This window comes from Carassius gibelio, chromosome B3, assembly GCF_023724105.1.
Source record: "Carassius gibelio isolate Cgi1373 ecotype wild population from Czech Republic chromosome B3, carGib1.2-hapl.c, whole genome shotgun sequence".
Classification (NCBI taxonomy): Eukaryota; Metazoa; Chordata; class Actinopteri; order Cypriniformes; family Cyprinidae; genus Carassius; species Carassius gibelio.
In genome coordinates, this window is record NC_068398.1 from 51,236,766 (window position 1) to 51,260,378 (window position 23,613).

Consider the following 23,613-nt stretch of genomic DNA (forward strand, 5'->3'; position numbering starts at 1 on the left):
GGCTGTTCCTCTGATGAAGACTGCCCTGGAGGGCACAAATGCTGTCGATTTGAATTTGGGCCTGTTTGCGTGCTGCCTGTTTTCAGTGAGTTTCAGTTAATAATCGATGCTAAGGCTAAACTCACACACACACACACACACACACACACACACACATACTAGTAACACTCTGGATTCAATGTAAGTCCTAAGCAGAGAGTTTGCCTTTAGTTGTTCTCTAAAGTCGGATTGAAATCATCCCTTGGGATGGCTTTAAGGACCGGATGGATTTACAAAATAAAAAGGAATAATGCTTCAAACAGTGGTTCTCAATTCCAGTCCCGGGGACCCCTTGCTCGTCCCTTGCTAAAGCCATCCCTTTGCATGTCCCCCTTATTTAACACCCCAGATTGTGATCATCAGCTTGTCAGGAGAGAGATCCAGGAACTGGACCAACAAGCTGATGATTTCAATCCGGTGTGTTAAGTAAGGGTGTTCCATGACTGGAATTGAGAACCACTGACTTGGAATGGAATTCTTTCTTTAGATAAAACTTGCCATTCACCAACCCTGATCAAAGCCGCCTACCTCAGATTTTTCTAATGATCCCAAAGACATTGACTGGCACTGATTAACATGCTCGGGTGTGTTTGACTAGGGTTGGAGCTAAACTCTGCAGGAATGTGGATCTCGAAGTCCAGATTTAAGGATCTCTGGTCTATATGCACAAACTAAAGCTGACTATCTGTGTTCATGCAGTGAAGCCAGGTCAATGTCCCATACCGGAGATGATCCCACTCTGTGCTGATAGCTGTTTCAATGATGGCCAGTGTCCTGCCACACAGAAATGTTGCCCAACCACCGGTGGCTTTGCATGCAGTGAACCGCGTGGCCAGGGAAGAGGTCAGGCAACTTGCCATGGAAACGGTTCTGGCCAGGGAAGCGGCTATGGCCAGGGCGCGGGTCAGGGAAGCGGCTATGGCCAGGGCGCGGGTCAGGGAAGCGGCTATGGCCAGGGCGCGGGTCAGGGAAGCGGCTATGGCCAGGGCGCGGGACAGGGCGCGGGTCAGGGAAGCGGCTATGGCCAGGGCGCGGGACAGGGCGCAGGACAGGGAAGCGGCTATGGCCAGGGTGCGGGACAGGGCGCAGGACAGGGAAGCGGCTATGGCCAGGGCGCAGGTCAGGGAAGCGGCTTTGGCCAGGGTGCAGGACAGGGTGCTGGCCAGGGAAGCGGCTATGGCCTGGGAAGCGGCTATGGCCAGGGTGCAGGAGCTGGACAGGGAAGTGGCGCAGGAGTTGGACAGGGAAGCGGCTATGGCCAGGGTGCTGGAGCAGGACAGGGAAGCGGCTATGGCCAGGGCGCTGGAGCAGGACAGGGAAGCGGCTATGGCCAGGGCGCTGGAGCAGGACAGGAAAGCGGCTATGGCCAGGGCGCTGGAGCAGGACAGGGAAGCGGCTATGGCCAGGGCGCTGGAGCTGGACAGGGAAGCGGCTATGGCCAGGGCGCAGGAGCTGGACAGGGAAGCGGCTATGGCCAGGGCGCAGGAGCTGGACAGGGAAGCGGCTATGGCCAGGGCGCAGGAGCTGGACAGGGAAGCGGCTATGGCCAGGGCGCAGGAGCTGGACAGGGAAGCGGCGCTGGAGCAGGACAGGGAAGCGGCGCTGGAGCAGGACAGGGAAGCGGCTATGGCCAGGGCGCTGGAGCAGGACAGGGAAGCGGCTATGGCCAGGGCGCTGGAGCAGGACAGGGAAGCGGCAATGGCCAGGGCGCAGGAGCAGGACAGGGAAGCGGCGCAGGAGCAGGACAGGGAAGCGGCGCAGGAGCAGGACAGGGAAGCGGCGCAGGAGCAGGACAGGGAAGCGGCGCAGGAGCAGGACAGGGAAGCGGCGCAGGAGCAGGACAGGGAAGCGGCGCAGGAGCAGGACAGGGAAGCGGCGCAGGAGCAGGACAGGGAAGCGGCTATGGCCAGGGCACAGGAGCAGGAAAGGGAAGCGGCGCTGGAGCAGGAGCAGGACAGGGAAGCGGCGCTGGCCAGGGCGCTGGAGCAGGACAGGGAAGCGGCGCTGGCCAGGGCGCTGGAGCAGGACAGGGAAGCGGCTATGGCCAGGGCGCTGGAGCAGGACAGGGAAGCGGTGCAGGAGCAGGACAGGGAAGCGGCTATGGCCAGGGCGCTGGAGCAGGACAGGGAAGCGGCGCTGGAGCAGGACAGGGAAGCGGCGCTGGAGCAGGACAGGGAAGCGGCGCTGGAGCAGGACAGGGAAGCGGCGCTGGAGCAGGAGCAGGACAGGGAAGCGGCGCTGGCCAGGGCGCTGGAGCAGGAGCCGGACAGGGAAGTGGCGCTGGAGCAGGAGCCGGACAGGGAAGTGGCGCTGGAGCAGGAGCCGGACAGGGAAGTGGCGCTGGAGCAGGAGCAGGACAGGGAAGTGGCGCTGGAGCAGGAGCAGGACAGGGAAGTGGCGCTGGAGCAGGAGCAGGACAGGGAAGTGGCGCAGGAGCAGGACAGGGAAGCGGCGCTGGAGCAGGAGCAGGACAGGGAAGCGGCGCTGGAGCAGGACAGGGAAGCGGCGCTGGAGCAGGACAGGGAAGCGGCGCTGGAGCAGGACAGGGAAGCGGCGCTGGAGCAGGACAGGGAAGCGGCGCTGGCCAGGGCGCTGGAGCAGGAGCCGGACAGGGAAGTGGCGCTGGAGCAGGAGCCGGACAGGGAAGTGGCGCTGGAGCAGGAGCAGGACAGGGAAGTGGCGCTGGAGCAGGACAGGGAAGTGGCGCTGGAGCAGGAGCAGGACAGGGAAGTGGCGCTGGAGCAGGAGCAGGACAGGGAAGTGGCGCTGGAGCAGGAGCCGGACAGGGAAGCGGCGCTGGGGCAGGAGCCGGACAGGGAAGCGGCGCTGGCCAGGGCTCTGGAGGCGGACAGGGAAGCGGCGCTGGGGCAGGAGCCGGACAGGGAAGCGGCGCTGGGGCAGGAGCCGGACAGGGAAGCGGCGCTGGGGCAGGAGCCGGACAGGGAAGCGGCGCTGGCCAGGGTGCTGGAACAGGAGCAGGACAGGGAAGTGGCGCTGGAGCAGGAGCCGGACAGGGAAGTGGCGCTGGAGCAGGACATGGAAGCGGCTATGGCCAGGGCGCAGGAGCTGGACACGGAAGCGGCGCTGGAGCAGGAGCAGGACACGGAAGCGGCACTGGAGCAGGACAGGGAAGCGGTGCTGGCCAGGGAGCTGGAGCAGGACAGGGAAGCGGCGCTGGAGCAGGACAGGGAAGCGGCTATGGCCAGGGCGCTGGAGCAGGACAGGGAAGCGGCGCTGGAGCAGGACAGGGAAGCGGCGCTGGAGCAGGACAGGGAAGCGGCGCTGGAGCAGGACAGGGAAGCGGCGCTGGAGCAGGACAGGGAAGCGGCGCTGGAGCAGGACAGGGAAGCGGCTATGGCCAGGGAGCTGGAGCAGGACAGGGCAGCGGCGCTGGAGCAGGACAGGGCAGCGGCGCTGGAGCAGGACAGGGCAGCGGCGCTGGAGCAGGACAGGGCAGCGGCGCTGGAGCAGGACAGGGAAGCGGCGCTGGAGCAGGACAGGGAAGCGGCTATGGCCAGGGCGCTGGAGCAGGACAGGGAAGCGGCGCTGGAGCAGGACAGGGAAGCGGCTATGGCCAGGGCGCTGGAGCAGGACAGGGAAGCGGCGCTGGAGCAGGACAGGGAAGCGGCTATGGCCAGGGCGCTGGAGCAGGACAGGGAAGCGGCGCTGGCCAGGGCGCTGGAGCAGGACAGGGAAGTGGCGCTGGAGCAGGACAGGGAAGCGGCTATGGCCAGGGCGCTGGAGCAGGACAGGGAAGCGGCGCTGGAGCAGGACAGGGAAGCGGCTATGGCCAGGGCGCTGGAGCAGGACAGGGAAGTGGCGCTGGAGCAGGACAGGGAAGCGGCTATGGCCAAGGCGCTGGAGCAGGACAGGGAAGCGGCGCTGGAGCAGGACAGGGAAGCGGCTATGGCCAGGGCGCTGGAGCAGGACAGGGAAGCGGCGCTGGAGCAGGACAGGGAAGCGGCGCTGGAGCAGGACAGGGAAGCGGCGCTGGAGCAGGACAGGGAAGCGGCGCTGGAGCAGGACAGGGAAGCGGCGCTGGAGCTGGACAGGGATGCGGCGCTGGAGCAGGACAGGGAAGCGGCTATGGCCAGGGCGCTGGAGCAGGACAGGGAAGCGGCGCTGGAGCAGGACAGGGAAGCGGCTATGGCCAGGGCGCTGGAGCAGGACAGGGAAGCGGTGCTGGCCAGGGCGCTGGAGCAGGACAGGGAAGTGGCGCTGGAGCAGGACAGGGAAGCGGCTATGGCCAGGGCGCTGGAGCAGGACAGGGAAGCGGCGCTGGAGCAGGACAGGGAAGCGGCTATGGCCAGGGCGCTGGAGCAGGACAGGGAAGCGGCTATGGCCAGGGCGCTGGAGCAGGACAGGGAAGCGGCGCTGGAGCAGGACAAGGAAGCGGCTATGGCCAGGGCGCTGGAGCAGGAGCAGGACAGGGAAGCGGCTATGGCCAGGGCGCTGGAGCAGGACAGGGAAGCGGCGCTGGCCAGGGCGCTGGAGCAGGACAGGGAAGTGGCGCTGGAGCAGGACAGGGAAGCGGCTATGGCCAGGGCGCTGGAGCAGGACAGGGAAGCGGCGCTGGAGCAGGACAGGGAAGCGGCTATGGCCAGGGCGCTGGAGCAGGACAGGGAAGCGGCTATGGCCAGGGCGCTGGAGCAGGACAGGGAAGCGGCGCTGGAGCAGGACAAGGAAGCGGCTATGGCCAGGGCGCTGGAGCAGGAGCAGGACAGGGAAGTGGTCAAGGGAAGTGTCGGGGATGTGGCAAAGGTCAATGTCGCCTTTAGGGACATGTTCATGGGAATTTTGCATAATACTTTCTGGGGGTCTTTTCCAATTCTTTTGTTCAGATGTCATGTTTTCCCTGTTTGCTCAAACTGTTTAGAAAGATTTTCTGACTCTCTCTACCACTACTATCACCTCAAATAAATAAAAAATTGCTTGATTTGAAGAGTTTGTGTTTGGTATCATTTTGCTCTCACATAACCGCTCTCTGGCATCAGTGCTGTAAGTTCCTCTCCCCGAGTACTGGACAATTAGCAAATTATGATCTATCTTTTTTGCCAATTTAAAAGAACTGTTTTGTGTATTTAAATTTATTCTTGGGTAGCTGAATAGTCTGCAGCCATTATTCCAGTTGGAAGTCATTGTATTATGCCGATTTGGTGCTCTAGAAACCTTTCATGAATGCTGAAATTGGTTCCATAAGTTCTTGTGATTCTTGAGGCAATACATTAAAGATGGCATGTTTCTAAGAGACGTCGATTCTTAAACAGTCGTCCTAATAAATATAGGAATAGCATAACCGATGTTACAGGTCAAAAGCTTATTGTGGACTTATAATTGGAATAAAGCTTGGCGTGTTTGTGAAAAATACGGTTTAAATAAAGTAAGAGGCTTTATTTAAAATGTTTCATGGTAGGGGTGTCGCGATATACCGATATTAGCATGTCCGCAATATTTTATATGAACAGTTCTGTTATGATTACACCACGTTAATACTCCAGCGCCACTACCTGGTTGAGCTCCCAGGTGGCAGTATTGTGTCTTAACGCTGGCACCTGTCACACAAGAAGACACAGCCACTCTGAGGAGAGCAGTGTTTCTCAGAGTAAGTTGCCATTCTTTTCCTAGTCCTAGACTGGGAAATGTTATATTAACCTGTTAACAGCGGTTGTCTGTGTTCCTACATTTAAGTAAAGGGTGATTTTATTTAATAAGTACCACGTTTTCTTTGCTCGTCTTGTTTTTGTATTTTCAATCAATATGGCCTGTGCGTAGCTACGAAAAACTGAGCAAACACATTGCTACGTTAAACTTGTAAAATGTTAAGTTGGTCGCAGTGCCATGCACTTAATGCCTCATCTGCGGTCATTCTTCAATCAGGTTCATTAGTTAACATATAAATGACAAATAATAATGAACAATATTTCCACAGCACTTAGTTCATGCTAATTTCAGCATTAGCTTATGAATTAATAAAATCTCAAGTTGTCTTTGTAAACATTAATGTTCTGTGAACTAACATGAACAATGAATGACTCTACACAATTTATTAATCTTTGTTTGTCAATAAAAATAACGTATTGTTCACTGTTCGTTCATGTTAATTAATACATTAATGTTAACAAACCATCTCATTGTAAGGAGTTACCATAAATATTTATTCCTCACTGTTGAACTTGACCATATTTTCTCTCTTGATATTTCATAGGAGCTACAAAGAAGATGGAGAAAGCCAGAGTATTGTGTCCTGCGTTTATCCTTCTGTTCGTTGGGTGAAAAAGGACAAACTGAAAGACAAAAAATAATTTGACTACCGCCCCCCCAAGGTTTCTATAGTATATCGATAAGGCCACAATAACCGTGATATGAAAAATCTACTATCGTGACAGCCCTATTTAATGGTATATGTGGCTAAAGTGTGTTAGAGATTTAATCTGGATCTTGATTATCCCTGCGATTTGTTTGGTCAATGGAACAGGAGTCTATATTATACATGTATTTTGTAATTGTGTTTATATGAATTTTTGTTTTTTGGGTGGATGTGCAAAATGTAATGGAAAAAGTATTGCTTCCCAGTAAAATAACTTTGATACGTATGCGTTCAGATGAATGTAATAACTTTTTATTATTTTGGGTAAGGTATCGGTTCAAGCCAAATTTCATCCATTTTCTTCAGGAGACTTGAGGACTACCGCACCAGTTTGGAGAACATCGTTAATAAAAACAAGACTTGTAATTTTTTTTTAATACAGTTGTTGATTTACTGAATAAATGGTTTGCACACTCTTGTACATTTACTGTTGTAAATTTTGTTCTGGATAATTTTAAGAAAAAAAAAAAAAAAGATTAAGAAGAACCGGCACGCACCGCTTCGGTCTGTCTGATGTGACAAAGACAGTGCACCACACAAACAGATTTTCAACCAGAGTCTCGACTGAACACAGGAAATCTCGCGAGACTTCAGAATAATCATGGCGGACGATATGCAGGAAGAAATTGCAATGATAGTGTTTGGAATGATTTTATACACGACACGTCGTATAAACATTTGTGCTGTTGCCACAAATCAACAAGATGATCCTCCATCTCTGCTGTCCGCAACAATTTCACTTTGTGCTGCGCCATGACGGCTTCAGTCTTCCATCATCTCGCTTTCTGATTGGATACGGTTTCGTTTCACGTGATAATCTCCAGAGCGTGCACGCATTTTTCCTCGGGCTTCCCCCCCACACATCAGGATTCTGATCGTAAATATTAAACGTGTTAAATATTTACGATTCGCGATCGGGGCGTCTCCGATGTTCTTCCGATCAGATTCGGACACTCTTAACACACCTCACGGCAAGAGAAAATCAGATAACATAATCTGTAGAACAGTCAAGATAATCGGGACATAGCTATGATTGTCGGAAGGGGAGAAATCGGCCCAAAATCAGACCGATTATCTTCTGGCGTGTACCCAGCGTAAATTTATGACATGGCTAGAACGTAGCATTCAGCAGGTCCAACCCCAATCATACACACCTGAACAAGCTAATCAAGGCATTTCAGATTACTAGAAAGCTACAGGCAGGTGAGTTTGATCAGGGTTGGAATTAACCTGTTTTCCTTCAATCTTTAAAATCCCATTTTACAGAAGTTGGTATTGCAGCAACAAGTAATCGTTTTAGTTTTGTGTTCTTTGCTGTCTGCTTGTCCTGACGCACCGATTCACTGCATTTTCCAGCAGAGATCACAGGCTGGGAGGATGACAGCTCGAATGTATTTCTCGTTGATTGCTGTTTTTTTCTGTCTGTTTGGATACTTCAGCATAGCTCGCGCTATTCAAAGACGAACCACAGGTGAAAAGATCTGTTAATTTCATTACAGAACCTGAAGAAATGCAGAAATGAGTGACTTTCAGTCTTTGAAAATAGTTAACATCGCTTATGAATGAGTAGTAGGTTTTAAACCGCTTTTGATATGAAGCAGACAAATGCATGAACTTTGAATTTCGGTTTGAGACCCATTGCAAAACCACAGATTTACAAATGGTGAAACCGCACTCCCCTTATAATCCTCTTGAATTCTCTAGTGGATGGTTTCTGTCCGGAGAGGCTGATGGTCGAACCATCCCATCGAGGCTGTTCCTCTGATGAAGACTGCCCTGGAGGGCACAAATGCTGTCGATTTGAATTTGGGCCTGTTTGCGTGCTGCCTGTTTTCAGTGAGTTTCAGTTAATAATCGATGCTAAGGCTAAACTCACACACACACACACACACACACACACATACTAGTAACACTCTGGATTCAATGTAAGTCCTAAGCAGAGAGTTTGCCTTTAGTTGTTCTCTAAAGTCGGATTGAAATCATCCCTTGGGATGGCTTTAAGGACCGGATGGATTTACAAAATAAAAAGGAATAATGCTTCAAACAGTGGTTCTCAATTCCAGTCCCGGGGACCCCTTGCTCGTCCCTTGCTAAAGCCATCCCTTTGCATGTCCCCCTTATTTAACACCCCAGATTGTGATCATCAGCTTGTCAGGAGAGAGATCCAGGAACTGGACCAACAAGCTGATGATTTCAATCCGGTGTGTTAAGTAAGGGTGTTCCATGACTGGAATTGAGAACCACTGACTTGGAATGGAATTCTTTCTTTAGATAAAACTTGCCATTCACCAACCCTGATCAAAGCCGCCTACCTCAGATTTTTCTAATGATCCCAAAGACATTGACTGGCACTGATTAACATGCTCGGGTGTGTTTGACTAGGGTTGGAGCTAAACTCTGCAGGAATGTGGATCTCGAAGTCCAGATTTAAGGATCTCTGGTCTATATGCACAAACTAAAGCTGACTATCTGTGTTCATGCAGTGAAGCCAGGTCAATGTCCCATACCGGAGATGATCCCACTCTGTGCTGATAGCTGTTTCAATGATGGCCAGTGTCCTGCCACACAGAAATGTTGCCCAACCACCGGTGGCTTTGCATGCAGTGAACCGCGTGGCCAGGGAAGAGGTCAGGCAACTTGCCATGGAAACGGTTCTGGCCAGGGAAGCGGCTATGGCCAGGGCGCGGGTCAGGGAAGCGGCTATGGCCAGGGCGCGGGTCAGGGAAGCGGCTATGGCCAGGGCGCGGGTCAGGGAAGCGGCTTTGGCCAGGGTGCAGGACAGGGTGCTGGCCAGGGAAGCGGCTATGGCCTGGGAAGCGGCTATGGCCAGGGTGCAGGAGCTGGACAGGGAAGTGGCGCAGGAGTTGGACAGGGAAGCGGCTATGGCCAGGGTGCTGGAGCAGGACAGGGAAGCGGCTATGGCCAGGGCGCTGGAGCAGGACAGGGAAGCGGCTATGGCCAGGGCGCTGGAGCAGGACAGGAAAGCGGCTATGGCCAGGGCGCTGGAGCAGGACAGGGAAGCGGCTATGGCCAGGGCGCTGGAGCTGGACAGGGAAGCGGCTATGGCCAGGGCGCAGGAGCTGGACAGGGAAGCGGCTATGGCCAGGGCGCAGGAGCTGGACAGGGAAGCGGCTATGGCCAGGGCGCAGGAGCTGGACAGGGAAGCGGCTATGGCCAGGGCGCAGGAGCTGGACAGGGAAGCGGCTATGGCCAGGGCGCAGGAGCTGGACAGGGAAGCGGCTATGGCCAGGGCGCAGGAGCTGGACAGGGAAGCGGCTATGGCCAGGGCGCAGGAGCTGGACAGGGAAGCGGCGCTGGAGCAGGACAGGGAAGCGGCGCTGGAGCAGGACAGGGAAGCGGCTATGGCCAGGGCGCTGGAGCAGGACAGGGAAGCGGCTATGGCCAGGGCGCAGGAGCAGGACAGGGAAGCGGCGCAGGAGCAGGACAGGGAAGCGGCGCAGGAGCAGGACAGGGAAGCGGCGCAGGAGCAGGACAGGGAAGCGGCGCAGGAGCAGGACAGGGAAGCGGCGCAGGAGCAGGACAGGGAAGCGGCGCAGGAGCAGGAGCAGGACAGGGAAGCGGTGCAGGAGCAGGACAGGGAAGCGGCTATGGCCAGGGCGCTGGAGCAGGACAGGGAAGCGGCGCTGGAGCAGGACAGGGAAGCGGCGCTGGAGCAGGAGCAGGACAGGGAAGCGGCGCTGGCCAGGGCGCTGGAGCAGGAGCCGGACAGGGAAGTGGCGCTGGAGCAGGAGCCGGACAGGGAAGTGGCGCTGGAGCAGGAGCCGGACAGGGAAGTGGCGCTGGAGCAGGAGCCGGACAGGGAAGTGGCGCTGGAGCAGGAGCAGGACAGGGAAGTGGCGCTGGAGCAGGAGCCGGACAGGGAAGTGGCGCTGGAGCAGGAGCCGGACAGGGAAGCGGCGCTGGGGCAGGAGCCGGACAGGGAAGCGGCGCTGGGGCAGGAGCCGGACAGGGAAGCGGCGCTGGGGCAGGAGCCGGACAGGGAAGCGGCGCTGGCCAGGGTGCTGGAACAGGAGCAGGACAGGGAAGTGGCGCTGGAGCAGGAGCCGGACAGGGAAGTGGCGCTGGAGCAGGACATGGAAGCGGCCATGGCCAGGGCGCAGGAGCTGGACACGGAAGCGGCGCTGGAGCAGGAGCAGGACACGGAAGCGGCACTGGAGCAGGACAGGGAAGCGGTGCTGGCCAGGGAGCTGGAGCAGGACAGGGAAGCGGCTATGGCCAGGGCGCTGGAGCAGGACAGGGAAGCGGCGCTGGAGCAGGACAGGGAAGCGGCGCTGGAGCAGGACAGGGAAGCGGCGCTGGAGCAGGACAGGGAAGCGGCGCTGGAGCAGGACAGGGAAACGGCTATGGCCAGGGAGCTGGAGCAGGACAGGGCAGCGGCGCTGGAGCAGGACAGGGCAGCGGCGCTGGAGCAGGACAGGGAAGCGGCGCTGGAGCAGGACAGGGAAGCGGCTATGGCCAGGGCGCTGGAGCAGGACAGGGAAGCGGCGCTGGAGCAGGACAGGGAAGCGGCTATGGCCAGGGCGCTGGAGCAGGACAGGGAAGCGGCGCTGGAGCAGGACAGGGAAGCGGCTATGGCCAGGGCGCTGGAGCAGGACAGGGAAGCGGCGCTGGCCAGGGCGCTGGAGCAGGACAGGGAAGTGGCGCTGGAGCAGGACAGGGAAGCGGCTATGGCCAGGGCGCTGGAGCAGGACAGGGAAGCGGCGCTGGAGCAGGACAGGGAAGCGGCTATGGCCAGGGCGCTGGAGCAGGACAGGGAAGTGGCGCTGGAGCAGGACAGGGAAGCGGCTATGGCCAGGGCGCTGGAGCAGGACAGGGAAGCGGCGCTGGAGCAGGACAGGGAAGCGGCGCTGGAGCAGGACAGGGAAGCGGTGCTGGAGCAGGACAGGGAAGCGGCGCTGGAGCAGGACAGGGAAGCGGCGCTGGAGCAGGAGCAGGACAGGGAAGCGGCGCTGGAGCAGGAGCAGGACAGTGAAGCGGCGCTGGCCAGGGCGCTGGAGCAGGAGCCGGACAGGGAAGCGGCGCTGGAGCAGGAGCCGGACAGGGAAGCGGCGCTGGAGCAGGAGCAGGACAGGGAAGCGGCGCTGGAGCAGGAGCAGGACAGGGAAGCGGCGCTGGAGCAGGAGCAGGACAGGGAAGCGGCGCTGGAGCAGGAGCAGGACAGGGAAGCGGCGCTGGAGCAGGAGCAGGACAGGGAAGCGGCGCTGGCCAGGGCGCTGGAGCAGGACAGGGAAGCGGCGCTGGCCAGGGCTCTGGAGCCGGACAGGGAAGCGGCGCTGGCCAGGGCTCTGGAGCCGGACAGGGAAGCGGCGCTGGCCAGGGCTCTGGAGCCGGACAGGGAAGCGGCGCTGGGGCAGGAGCCGGACAGGGAAGCGGCGCTGGGGCAGGAGCCGGACAGGGAAGCGGCGCTGGCCAGGGTGCTGGAACAGGAGCAGGACAGGGAAGTGGCGCTGGAGCAGGAGCCGGACAGGGAAGTGGCGCTGGAGCAGGACATGGAAGCGGCTATGGCCAGGGCGCAGGAGCAGGACAGGGAAGCGGCGCTGGAGCAGGACAGGGAAGCGGCTATGGCCAGGGCGCTGGAGCAGGACAGGGAAGCGGCGCTGGAGCAGGACAGGGAAGCGGCGCTGGAGCAGGACAGGGAAGCGGCGCTGGAGCAGGACAGGGAAGCGGCGCTGGAGCAGGACAGGGAAGCGGCGCTGGAGCAGGACAGGGAAGCGGCGCTGGAGCAGGACAGGGAAGCGGCTATGGCCAGGGCGCTGGAGCAGGACAGGGCAGCGGCGCTGGAGCAGGACAGGGCAGCGGCGCTGGAGCAGGACAGGGCAGCGGCGCTGGAGCAGGACAGGGCAGCGGCGCTGGAGCAGGACAGGGAAGCGGCGCTGGAGCAGGACAGGGAAGCGGCTATGGCCAGGGCGCTGGAGCAGGACAGGGAAGCGGCGCTGGAGCAGGACAGGGAAGCGGCTATGGCCAGGGCGCTGGAGCAGGACAGGGAAGCGGCGCTGGAGCAGGACAGGGAAGCGGCGCTGGAGCAGGACAGGGAAGCGGCTATGGCCAGGGCGCTGGAGCAGGACAGGGAAGCGGCGCTGGAGCAGGACAGGGAAGCGGCTATGGCCAGGGCGCTGGAGCAGGACAGGGAAGCGGCGCTGGCCAGGGCGCTGGAGCAGGACAGGGAAGTGGCGCTGGAGCAGGACAGGGAAGCGGCTATGGCCAGGGCGCTGGAGCAGGACAGGGAAGCGGCGCTGGAGCAGGACAGGGAAGCGGCTATGGCCAGGGCGCTGGAGCAGGACAGGGAAGCGGCGCTGGAGCAGGACAGGGAAGCGGTTATGGCCAGGGCGCTGGAGCAGGACAGGGAAGCGGTTATGGCCAGGGTGCTGGAGCAGGACAGGGAAGCGGCGCTGGAGCAGGACAGGGAAGCGGCTATGGCCAGGGCGCTGGAGCAGGACAGGGAAGCGGCGCTGGAGCAGGACAGGGAAGCGGCGCTGGAGCAGGACAGGGAAGCGGCGCTGGAGCAGGACAGGGAAGCGGCGCTGGAGCAGGACAGGGAAGCGGCGCTGGAGCTGGACAGGGAAGCGGCTATGGCCAGGGCGCTGGAGCAGGACAGGGAAGCGGCGCTGGAGCAGGACAGGGAAGCGGCTATGGCCAGGGCGCTGGAGCAGGACAGGGAAGCGGCGCTGGCCAGGGCGCTGGAGCAGGACAGGGAAGTGGCGCTGGAGCAGGACAGGGAAGCGGCTATGGCCAGGGCGCTGGAGCAGGACAGGGAAGCGGCGCTGGAGCAGGACAGGGAAGCGGCTATGGCCAGGGCGCTGGAGCAGGACAGGGAAGCGGCTATGGCCAGGGCGCTGGAGCAGGACAGGGAAGCGGCGCTGGAGCAGGACAAGGAAGCGGCTATGGCCAGGGCGCTGGAGCAGGAGCAGGACAGGGAAGTGGTCAAGGGAAGTGTCGGGGATGTGGCAAAGGTCAATGTCGCCTTTAGGGACATGTTCATGGGAATTTTGCATAATACTTTCTGGGGGTCTTTTCCAATGCTTTTGTTCAGATGTCATGTTTTCCCTGTTTGCTCAAACTGTTTAGAAAGATTTTCTGACTCTCTCTACCACTACTATCACCTCAAATAAATAAAAAATTGCTTGATTTGAAGAGTTTGTGTTTGGTATCATTTTGCTCTCACATAACCGCTCTCTGGCATCAGTGCTGTAAGTTCCTCTCCCCGAGTACTGGACAATTAGCAAATTATGATCTATCTTTTTTGCCAATTTAAAAGAACTGTTTTGTGTATTTAAATTTATTCTTGGGTAGCTGAATAGTCTGCAGCCATTATTCCAGTTGGAAGTCATTGTATTATGCCGATTTGGTGCTCTAGAAACCTTTCATGAATGCTGAAATTGGTTCCATAAGTTCTTGTGATTCTTGAGGCAATACATTAAAGATGGCATGTTTCTAAGAGACGTCGATTCTTAAACAGTCGTCCTAATAAATATAGGAATAGCATAACCGATGTTACAGGTCAAAAGCTTATTGTGGACTTATAATTGGAATAAAGCTTGGCGTGTTTGTGAAAAATACGGTTTAAATAAAGTAAGAGGCTTTATTTAAAATGTTTCATGGTAGGGGTGTCGCGATATACCGATATTAGCATGTCCGCAATATTTTATATGAACAGTTCTGTTATGATTACACCACGTTAATACTCCAGCGCCACTACCTGGTTGAGCTCCCAGGTGGCAGTATTGTGTCTTAACGCTGGCACCTGTCACACAAGAAGACACAGCCACTCTGAGGAGAGCAGTGTTTCTCAGAGTAAGTTGCCATTCTTTTCCTAGTCCTAGACTGGGAAATGTTATATTAACCTGTTAACAGCGGTTGTCTGTGTTCCTACATTTAAGTAAAGGGTGATTTTATTTAATAAGTACCACGTTTTCTTTGCTCGTCTTGTTTTTGTATTTTCAATCAATATGGCCTGTGCGTAGCTACGAAAAACTGAGCAAACACATTGCTACGTTAAACTTGTAAAATGTTAAGTTGGTCGCAGTGCCATGCACTTAATGCCTCATCTGCGGTCATTCTTCAATCAGGTTCATTAGTTAACATATAAATGACAAATAATAATGAACAATATTTCCACAGCACTTAGTTCATGCTAATTTCAGCATTAGCTTATGAATTAATAAAATCTCAAGTTGTCTTTGTAAACATTAATGTTCTGTGAACTAACATGAACAATGAATGACTCTACACAATTTATTAATCTTTGTTTGTCAATAAAAATAACGTATTGTTCACTGTTCGTTCATGTTAATTAATACATTAATGTTAACAAACCATCTCATTGTAAGGAGTTACCATAAATATTTATTCCTCACTGTTGAACTTGACCATATTTTCTCTCTTGATATTTCATAGGAGCTACAAAGAAGATGGAGAAAGCCAGAGTATTGTGTCCTGCGTTTATCCTTCTGTTCGTTGGGTGAAAAAGGACAAACTGAAAGACAAAAAATAATTTGACTACCGCCCCCCCAAGGTTTCTATAGTATATCGATAAGGCCACAATAACCGTGATATGAAAAATCTACTATCGTGACAGCCCTATTTAATGGTATATGTGGCTAAAGTGTGTTAGAGATTTAATCTGGATCTTGATTATCCCTGCGATTTGTTTGGTCAATGGAACAGGAGTCTATATTATACATGTATTTTGTAATTGTGTTTATATGAATTTTTGTTTTTTGGGTGGATGTGCAAAATGTAATGGAAAAAGTATTGCTTCCCAGTAAAATAACTTTGATACGTATGCGTTCAGATGAATGTAATAACTTTTTATTATTTTGGGTAAGGTATCGGTTCAAGCCAAATTTCATCCATTTTCTTCAGGAGACTTGAGGACTACCGCACCAGTTTGGAGAACATCGTTAATAAAAACAAGACTTGTAATTTTTTTTTAATACAGTTGTTGATTTACTGAATAAATGGTTTGCACACTCTTGTACATTTACTGTTGTAAATTTTGTTCTGGATAATTTTAAGAAAAAAAAAAAAAAAAGATTAAGAAGAACCGGCACGCACCGCTTCGGTCTGTCTGATGTGACAAAGACAGTGCACCACACAAACAGATTTTCAACCAGAGTCTCGACTGAACACAGGAAATCTCGCGAGACTTCAGAATAATCATGGCGGACGATATGCAGGAAGAAATTGCAATGATAGTGTTTGGAATGATTTTATACACGACACGTCGTATAAACATTTGTGCTGTTGCCACAAATCAACAAGATGATCCTCCATCTCTGCTGTCCGCAACAATTTCACTTTGTGCTGCGCCATGACGGCTTCAGTCTTCCATCATCTCGCTTTCTGATTGGATACGGTTTCGTTTCACGTGATAATCTCCAGAGCGTGCACGCATTTTTCCTCGGGCTTCCCCCCCACACATCAGGATTCTGATCGTAAATATTAAACGTGTTAAATATTTACGATTCGCGATCGGGGCGTCTCCGATGTTCTTCCGATCAGATTCGGACACTCGTAACACACCTCACGGCAAGAGAAAATCAGATAACATAATCTGTAGAACAGTCAAGATAATCGGGACATAGCTATGATTGTCGGAAGGGGAGAAATCGGCCCAAAATCAGACCGATTATCTTCTGGCGTGTACCCAGCGTAAATTTATGACATGGCTAGAACGTAGCATTCAGCAGGTCCAACCCCAATCATACACACCTGAACAAGCTAATCAAGGCATTTCAGATTACTAGAAAGCTACAGGCAGGTGAGTTTGATCAGGGTTGGAATTAACCTGTTTTCCTTCAATCTTTAAAATCCCATTTTACAGAAGTTGGTATTGCAGCAACAAGTAATCGTTTTAGTTTTGTGTTCTTTGCTGTCTGCTTGTCCTGACGCACCGATTCACTGCATTTTCCAGCAGAGATCACAGGCTGGGAGGATGACAGCTCGAATGTATTTCTCGTTGATTGCTGTTTTTTTCTGTCTGTTTGGATACTTCAGCATAGCTCGCGCTATTCAAAGACGAACCACAGGTGAAAAGATTTGTTAATTTCATTACAGAACCTGAAGAAATGCAGAAATGAGTGACTTTCAGTCTTTGAAAATAGTTAACATCGCTTATGAATGCGTAGTAGGTTTTAAACCGCTTTTGATATGAAGCAGACAAATGCATAAACTTTGTATTTCGGTTTGAGACCCATTGCAAAACCACAGATTTACAAATGGTGAAACCGCACTCCCCTTATAATCCTCTTGAATTCTCTAGTGGATGGTTTCTGTCCGGAGAGGCTGATGGTCGAACCATCCCATCGAGGCTGTTCCTCTGATGAAGACTGCCCTGGAGGGCACAAATGCTGTCGATTTGAATTTGGGCCTGTTTGCGTGCTGCCTGTTTTCAGTGAGTTTCAGTTAATAATCGATGCTAAGGTTAAACTCACACACACACACATACTAGTAACACTCTGGATTCAATGTAAGTCCTAAGCAGAGAGTTTGCATTTAGTTGTTCTCTAAAGTCGGATTGAAATCATCCCTTGGGATGGCTTTAAGGACCGGATGGATTTACAAAATAAAAAGGAATAATGCTTCAAACAGTGGTTCTCAATTCCAGTCCCGGGGACCCCTTGCTCGTCCCTTGCTAAAGCCATCCCTTTGCATGTCCCCCTTATTTAACACCCCAGATTGTGATCATCAGCTTGTCAGGAGAGAGATCCAGGAACCGGACCAACAAGCTGATGATTTCAATCCGGTGTGTTAAGTAAGGGTGTTCCATGACTGGAATTGAGAACCACTGACTTGGAATGGAATTCTTTCTTTAGATAAAACTTGCCATTCACCAACCCTGATCAAAGCCGCCTACCTCAGATTTTTCTAATGATCCCAAAGACATTGACTGGCACTGATTAACATGCTCGGGTGTGTTTGACTAGGGTTGGAGCTAAACTCTGCAGGAATGTGGATCTCGAAGTCCAGATTTAAGGATCTCTGGTCTATATGCACAAACTAAAGCTGACTATCTGTGTTCATGCAGTGAAGCCAGGTCAATGTCCCATACCGGAGATGATCCCACTCTGTGCTGATAGCTGTTTCAATGATGGCCAGTGTCCTGCCACACAGAAATGTTGCCCAACCACCGGTGGCTTTGCATGCAGTGAACCGCGTGGCCAGGGAAGAGGTCAGGCAACTTGCCATGGAAACGGTTCTGGCCAGGGAAGCGGCTATGGCCAGGGCGCGGGTCAGGGAAGCGGCTATGGCCAGGGCGCGGGTCAGGGAAGCGGCTATGGCCAGGGCGCGGGACAGGGCGCGGGTCAGGGAAGCGGCTATGGCCAGGGCGCGGGACAGGGCGCAGGACAGGGAAGCGGCTATGGCCAGGGTGCGGGACAGGGCGCAGGACAGGGAAGCGGCTATGGCCAGGGCGCAGGTCAGGGTGCTGGCCAGGGAAGCGGCTATGGCCTGGGAAGCGGCTATGGCCAGGGTGCAGGAGCTGGACAGGGAAGTGGCGCAGGAGTTGGACAGGGAAGCGGCTATGGCCAGGGTGCTGGAGCAGGACAGGGAAGCGGCTATGGCCAGGGCGCTGGAGCAGGACAGGGAAGCGGCTATGGCCAGGGCGCTGGAGCAGGACAGGGAAGCGGCTATGGCCAGGGCGCTGGAGCAGGACAGGGAAGCGGCTATGGCCAGGGCGCAGGAGCTGGACAGGGAAGCGGCTATGGCCAGGGCGCAGGAGCTGGACAGGGAAGCGGCTATGGCCAGGGCGCAGGAGCTGGACAGGGAAGCGGCTATGGCCAGGGCGCAGGAGCTGGACAGGGAAGCGGCTATGGCCAGGGCGCAGGAGCTGGACAGGGAAGCGGCGCTGGAGCAGGACAGGGAAGCGGCGCTGGAGCAGGACAGGGAAGCGGCTATGGCCAGGGCGCTGGAGCAGGACAGGGAAGCGGCTATGGCCAGGGCGCAGGAGCAGGACAGGGAAGCGGCGCAGGAGCAGGACAGGGAAGCGGCGCAGGAGCAGGACAGGGAAGCGGCGCAGGAGCAGGACAGGGAAGCGGCGCAGGAGCAGGACAGGGAAGCGGCGCAGGAGCAGGACAGGGAAGCGGCGCAGGAGCAGGACAGGGAAGCGGCGCAGGAGCAGGACAGGGAAGCGGCGCAGGAGCAGGACAGGGAAGCGGCGCAGGAGCAGGACAGGGAAGCGGCGCAGGACAGGGAAGCGGCTATGGCCAGGGCACAGGAGCAGGACAGGGAAGCGGAGCAGGAGCAGGACAGGGAAGCGGCGCTGGAGCAGGACAGGGAAGCGGCGCTGGAGCAGGAGCAGGACAGGGAAGCGGCGCTGGCCAGGGCGCTGGAGCAGGACAGGGAAGCGGCGCTGGAGCAGGACAGGGAAGCGGCGCTGGAGCAGGACAGGGAAGCGGCGCTGGAGCAGGACAGGGAAGCGGCGCTGGAGCAGGACAGGGAAGCGGCGCTGGAGCAGGAGCAGGACAGGGAAGCGGCGCTGGAGCAGGAGCAGGACAGGGAAGCGGCGCTGGAGCAGGAGCAGGACAGGGAAGCGGCGCTGGAGCAGGAGCAGGACAGGGAAGCGGCGCTGGAGCAGGAGCAGGACAGGGAAGCGGCGCTGGAGCAGGAGCAGGACAGGGAAGCGGCGCTGGCCAGGGCGCTGGAGCAGGAGCCGGACAGGGAAGCGGCGCTGGAGCAGGAGCAGGACAGGGAAGCGGCGCTGGAGCAGGAGCAGGACAGGGAAGCGGCGCTGGAGCAGGAGCAGGACAGGGAAGCGGCGCTGGAGCAGGAGCAGGACAGGGAAGCGGCGCTGGAGCAGGAGCAGGACAGGGAAGCGGCGCTGGAGCAGGAGCAGGACAGGGAAGCGGCGCTGGCCAGGGCTCTGGAGCCGGACAGGGAAGCGGCGCTGGCCAGGGCTCTGGAGCCGGACAGGGAAGCGGCGCTGGCCAGGGCTCTGGAGCCGGACAGGGAAGCGGCGCTGGGGCAGGAGCCGGACAGGGAAGCGGCGCTGGGGCAGGAGCCGGACAGGGAAGCGGCGCTGGCCAGGGTGCTGGAACAGGAGCAGGACAGGGAAGTGGCGCTGGAGCAGGAGCCGGACAGGGAAGTGGCGCTGGAGCAGGACATGGAAGCGGCTATGGCCAGGGCGCAGGAGCAGGACAGGGAAGCGGCGCTGGAGCAGGACAGGGAAGCGGCTATGGCCAGGGCGCTGGAGCAGGACAGGGAAGCGGCGCTGGAGCAGGACAGGGAAGCGGCGCTGGAGCAGGACAGGGAAGCGGCGCTGGAGCAGGACAGGGAAGCGGCGCTGGAGCAGGACAGGGAAGCGGCGCTGGAGCAGGACAGGGAAGCGGCTATGGCCAGGGCGCTGGAGCAGGACAGGGCAGCGGCGCTGGAGCAGGACAGGGCAGCGGCGCTGGAGCAGGACAGGGCAGCGGCGCTGGAGCAGGACAGGGCAGCGGCGCTGGAGCAGGACAGGGAAGCGGCTATGGCCAGGGCGCTGGAGCAGGACAGGGCAGCGGCGCTGGAGCAGGACAGGGCAGCGGCGCTGGAGCAGGACAGGGCAGCGGCGCTGGAGCAGGACAGGGCAGCGGCGCTGGAGCAGGACAGGGAAGCGGCTATGGCCAGGGCGCTGGAGCAGGACAGGGAAGCGGCGCTGGAGCAGGACAGGGAAGCGGCGCTGGAGCAGGACAGGGAAGCGGCTATGGCCAGGGCGCTGGAGCAGGACAGGGAAGCGGCGCTGGAGCAGGACAGGGAAGCGGCGCTGGAGCAGGACAGGGAAGCGGCTATGGCCAGGGCGCTGGAGCAGGACAGGGAAGCGGCGCTGGAGCAGGACAGGGAAGCGGCTATGGCCAGGGCGCTGGAGCAGGACAGGGAAGCGGCGCTGGCCAGGGCGCTGGAGCAGGACAGGGAAGTGGCGCTGGAGCAGGACAGGGAAGCGGCTATGGCCAGGGCGCTGGAGCAGGACAGGGAAGCGGCGCTGGAGCAGGACAGGGAAGCGGCTATGGCCAGGGCGCTGGAGCAGGACAGGGAAGCGGCGCTGGAGCAGGACAGGGAAGCGGCGCTGGAGCAGGACAGGGAAGCGGCTATGGCCAGGGCGCTGGAGCAGGACAGGGAAGCGGCGCTGGAGCAGGACAGGGAAGCGGCGCTGGAGCAGGACAGGGAAGCGGCTATGGCCAGGGCGCTGGAGCAGGACAGGGAAGCGGCGCTGGAGCAGGACAGGGAAGCGGCTATGGCCAGGGCGCTGGAGCAGGACAGGGAAGCGGCGCTGGCCAGGGCGCTGGAGCAGGACAGGGAAGTGGCGCTGGAGCAGGACAGGGAAGCGGCTATGGCCAGGGCGCTGGAGCAGGACAGGGAAGCGGCGCTGGAGCAGGACAGGGAAGCGGCTATGGCCAGGGCGCTGGAGCAGGACAGGGAAGCGGCGCTGGAGCAGGACAGGGAAGCGGTTATGGCCAGGGCGCTGGAGCAGGACAGGGAAGCGGTTATGGCCAGGGTGCTGGAGCAGGACAGGGAAGCGGCGCTGGAGCAGGACAGGGAAGCGGCTATGGCCAGGGCGCTGGAGCAGGACAGGGAAGCGGCGCTGGAGCAGGACAGGGAAGCGGCGCTGGAGCAGGACAGGGAAGCAGCGCTGGAGCAGGACAGGGAAGCGGCGCTGGAGCAGGACAGGGAAGCGGCGCTGGAGCTGGACAGGGAAGCGGCTATGGCCAGGGCGCTGGAGCAGGACAGGGAAGCGGCGCTGGAGCAGGACAGGGAAGCGGCTATGGCCAGGGCGCTGGAGCAGGACAGGGAAGCGGCGCTGGCCAGGGCGCTGGAGCAGGACAGGGAAGTGGCGCTGGAGCAGGACAGGGAAGCGGCTATGGCCAGGGCGCTGGAGCAGGACAGGGAAGCGGCGCTGGAGCAGGACAGGGAAGCGGCTATGGCCAGGGCGCTGGAGCAGGACAGGGAAGCGGCTATGGCCAGGGCGCTGGAGCAGGACAGGGAAGCGGCGCTGGAGCAGGACAAGGAAGCGGCTATGGCCAGGGCGCTGGAGCAGGAGCAGGACAGGGAAGTGGTCAAGGGAAGTGTCGGGGATGTGGCAAAGGTCAATGTCGCCTTTAGGGACATGTTCATGGGAATTTTGCATAATACTTTCTGGGGGTCTTTTCCAATGCTTTTGTTCAGATGTCATGTTTTCCCTGTTTGCTCAAACTGTTTAGAAAGATTTTCTGACTCTCTCTACCACTACTATCACCTCAAATAAATAAAAAATTGCTTGATTTGAAGAGTTTGTGTTTGGTATCATTTTGCTCTCACATAACCGCTCTCTGGCATCAGTGCTGTAAGTTCCTCTCCCCGAGTACTGGACAATTAGCAAATTATGATCTATCTTTTTTGCCAATTTAAAAGAACTGTTTTGTGTATTTAAATTTATTCTTGGGTAGCTGAATAGTCTGCAGCCATTATTCCAGTTGGAAGTCATTGTATTATGCCGATTTGGTGCTCTAGAAACCTTTCATGAATGCTGAAATTGGTTCCATAAGTTCTTGTGATTCTTGAGGCAATACATTAAAGATGGCATGTTTCTAAGAGACGTCGATTCTTAAACAGTCGTCCTAATAAATATAGGAATAGCATAACCGATGTTACAGGTCAAAAGCTTATTGTGGACTTATAATTGGAATAAAGCTTGGCGTGTTTGTGAAAAATACGGTTTAAATAAAGTAAGAGGCTTTATTTAAAATGTTTCATGGTAGGGGTGTCGCGATATACCGATATTAGCATGTCCGCAATATTTTATATGAACAGTTCTGTTATGATTACACCACGTTAATACTCCAGCGCCACTACCTGGTTGAGCTCCCAGGTGGCAGTATTGTGTCTTAACGCTGGCACCTGTCACACAAGAAGACACAGCCACTCTGAGGAGAGCAGTGTTTCTCAGAGTAAGTTGCCATTCTTTTCCTAGTCCTAGACTGGGAAATGTTATATTAACCTGTTAACAGCGGTTGTCTGTGTTCCTACATTTAAGTAAAGGGTGATTTTATTTAATAAGTACCACGTTTTCTTTGCTCGTCTTGTTTTTGTATTTTCAATCAATATGGCCTGTGCGTAGCTACGAAAAACTGAGCAAACACATTGCTACGTTAAACTTGTAAAATGTTAAGTTGGTCGCAGTGCCATGCACTTAATGCCTCATCTGCGGTCATTCTTCAATCAGGTTCATTAGTTAACATATAAATGACAAATAATAATGAACAATATTTCCACAGCACTTAGTTCATGCTAATTTCAGCATTAGCTTATGAATTAATAAAATCTCAAGTTGTCTTTGTAAACATTAATGTTCTGTGAACTAACATGAACAATGAATGACTCTACACAATTTATTAATCTTTGTTTGTCAATAAAAATAACGTATTGTTCACTGTTCGTTCATGTTAATTAATACATTAATGTTAACAAACCATCTCATTGTAAGGAGTTACCATAAATATTTATTCCTCACTGTTGAACTTGACCATATTTTCTCTCTTGATATTTCATAGGAGCTACAAAGAAGATGGAGAAAGCCAGAGTATTGTGTCCTGCGTTTATCCTTCTGTTCGTTGGGTGAAAAAGGACAAACTGAAAGACAAAAAATAATTTGACTACCGCCCCCCCAAGGTTTCTATAGTATATCGATAAGGCCACAATAACCGTGATATGAAAAATCTACTATCGTGACAGCCCTATTTAATGGTATATGTGGCTAAAGTGTGTTAGAGATTTAATCTGGATCTTGATTATCCCTGCGATTTGTTTGGTCAATGGAACAGGAGTCTATATTATACATGTATTTTGTAATTGTGTTTATATGAATTTTTGTTTTTTGGGTGGATGTGCAAAATGTAATGGAAAAAGTATTGCTTCCCAGTAAAATAACTTTGATACGTATGCGTTCAGATGAATGTAATAACTTTTTATTATTTTGGGTAAGGTATCGGTTCAAGCCAAATTTCATCCATTTTCTTCAGGAGACTTGAGGACTACCGCACCAGTTTGGAGAACATCGTTAATAAAAACAAGACTTGTAATTTTTTTTTAATACAGTTGTTGATTTACTGAATAAATGGTTTGCACACTCTTGTACATTTACTGTTGTAAATTTTGTTCTGGATAATTTTAAGAAAAAAAAAAAAAAAAGATTAAGAAGAACCGGCACGCACCGCTTCGGTCTGTCTGATGTGACAAAGACA

At 55.1% G+C, this 23,613-nt stretch overlaps 2 protein-coding genes across 2 annotated transcripts in view; both read left to right on the plus strand.

Moving 5' to 3' along the window:
* Positions 1-447: 447 nt before the first annotated feature.
* Positions 448-23,613, plus strand: part of LOC127951887 (fibroin heavy chain-like) — a 58,090-nt gene continuing 34,924 nt past the window's right edge. The window contains exon 1 of the mRNA XM_052550021.1: positions 448-2,479. Within this exon, the coding sequence (XP_052405981.1) occupies positions 702-2,479 (1,778 nt within the window). The 5' untranslated portion in view covers positions 448-701. The remainder of the gene's footprint in view (positions 2,480-23,613) is intronic.
* On the plus strand, positions 17,259-21,660 carry LOC127951891 (fibroin heavy chain-like). The gene has a single exon (XM_052550024.1). It carries the CDS (start codon positions 17,417-17,419, stop codon positions 21,494-21,496), a length of 4,080 nt encoding a protein of 1,359 aa, XP_052405984.1. The 5' UTR covers positions 17,259-17,416; the 3' UTR covers positions 21,497-21,660.

Excerpts from the sequence above, each read along its gene's own strand:
- LOC127951891 (XM_052550024.1), top strand. The coding sequence starts at position 17,417 with ATGCACAAACTAAAGCTGACTATCTGTGTTCATGCAGTGAAGCCAGGT.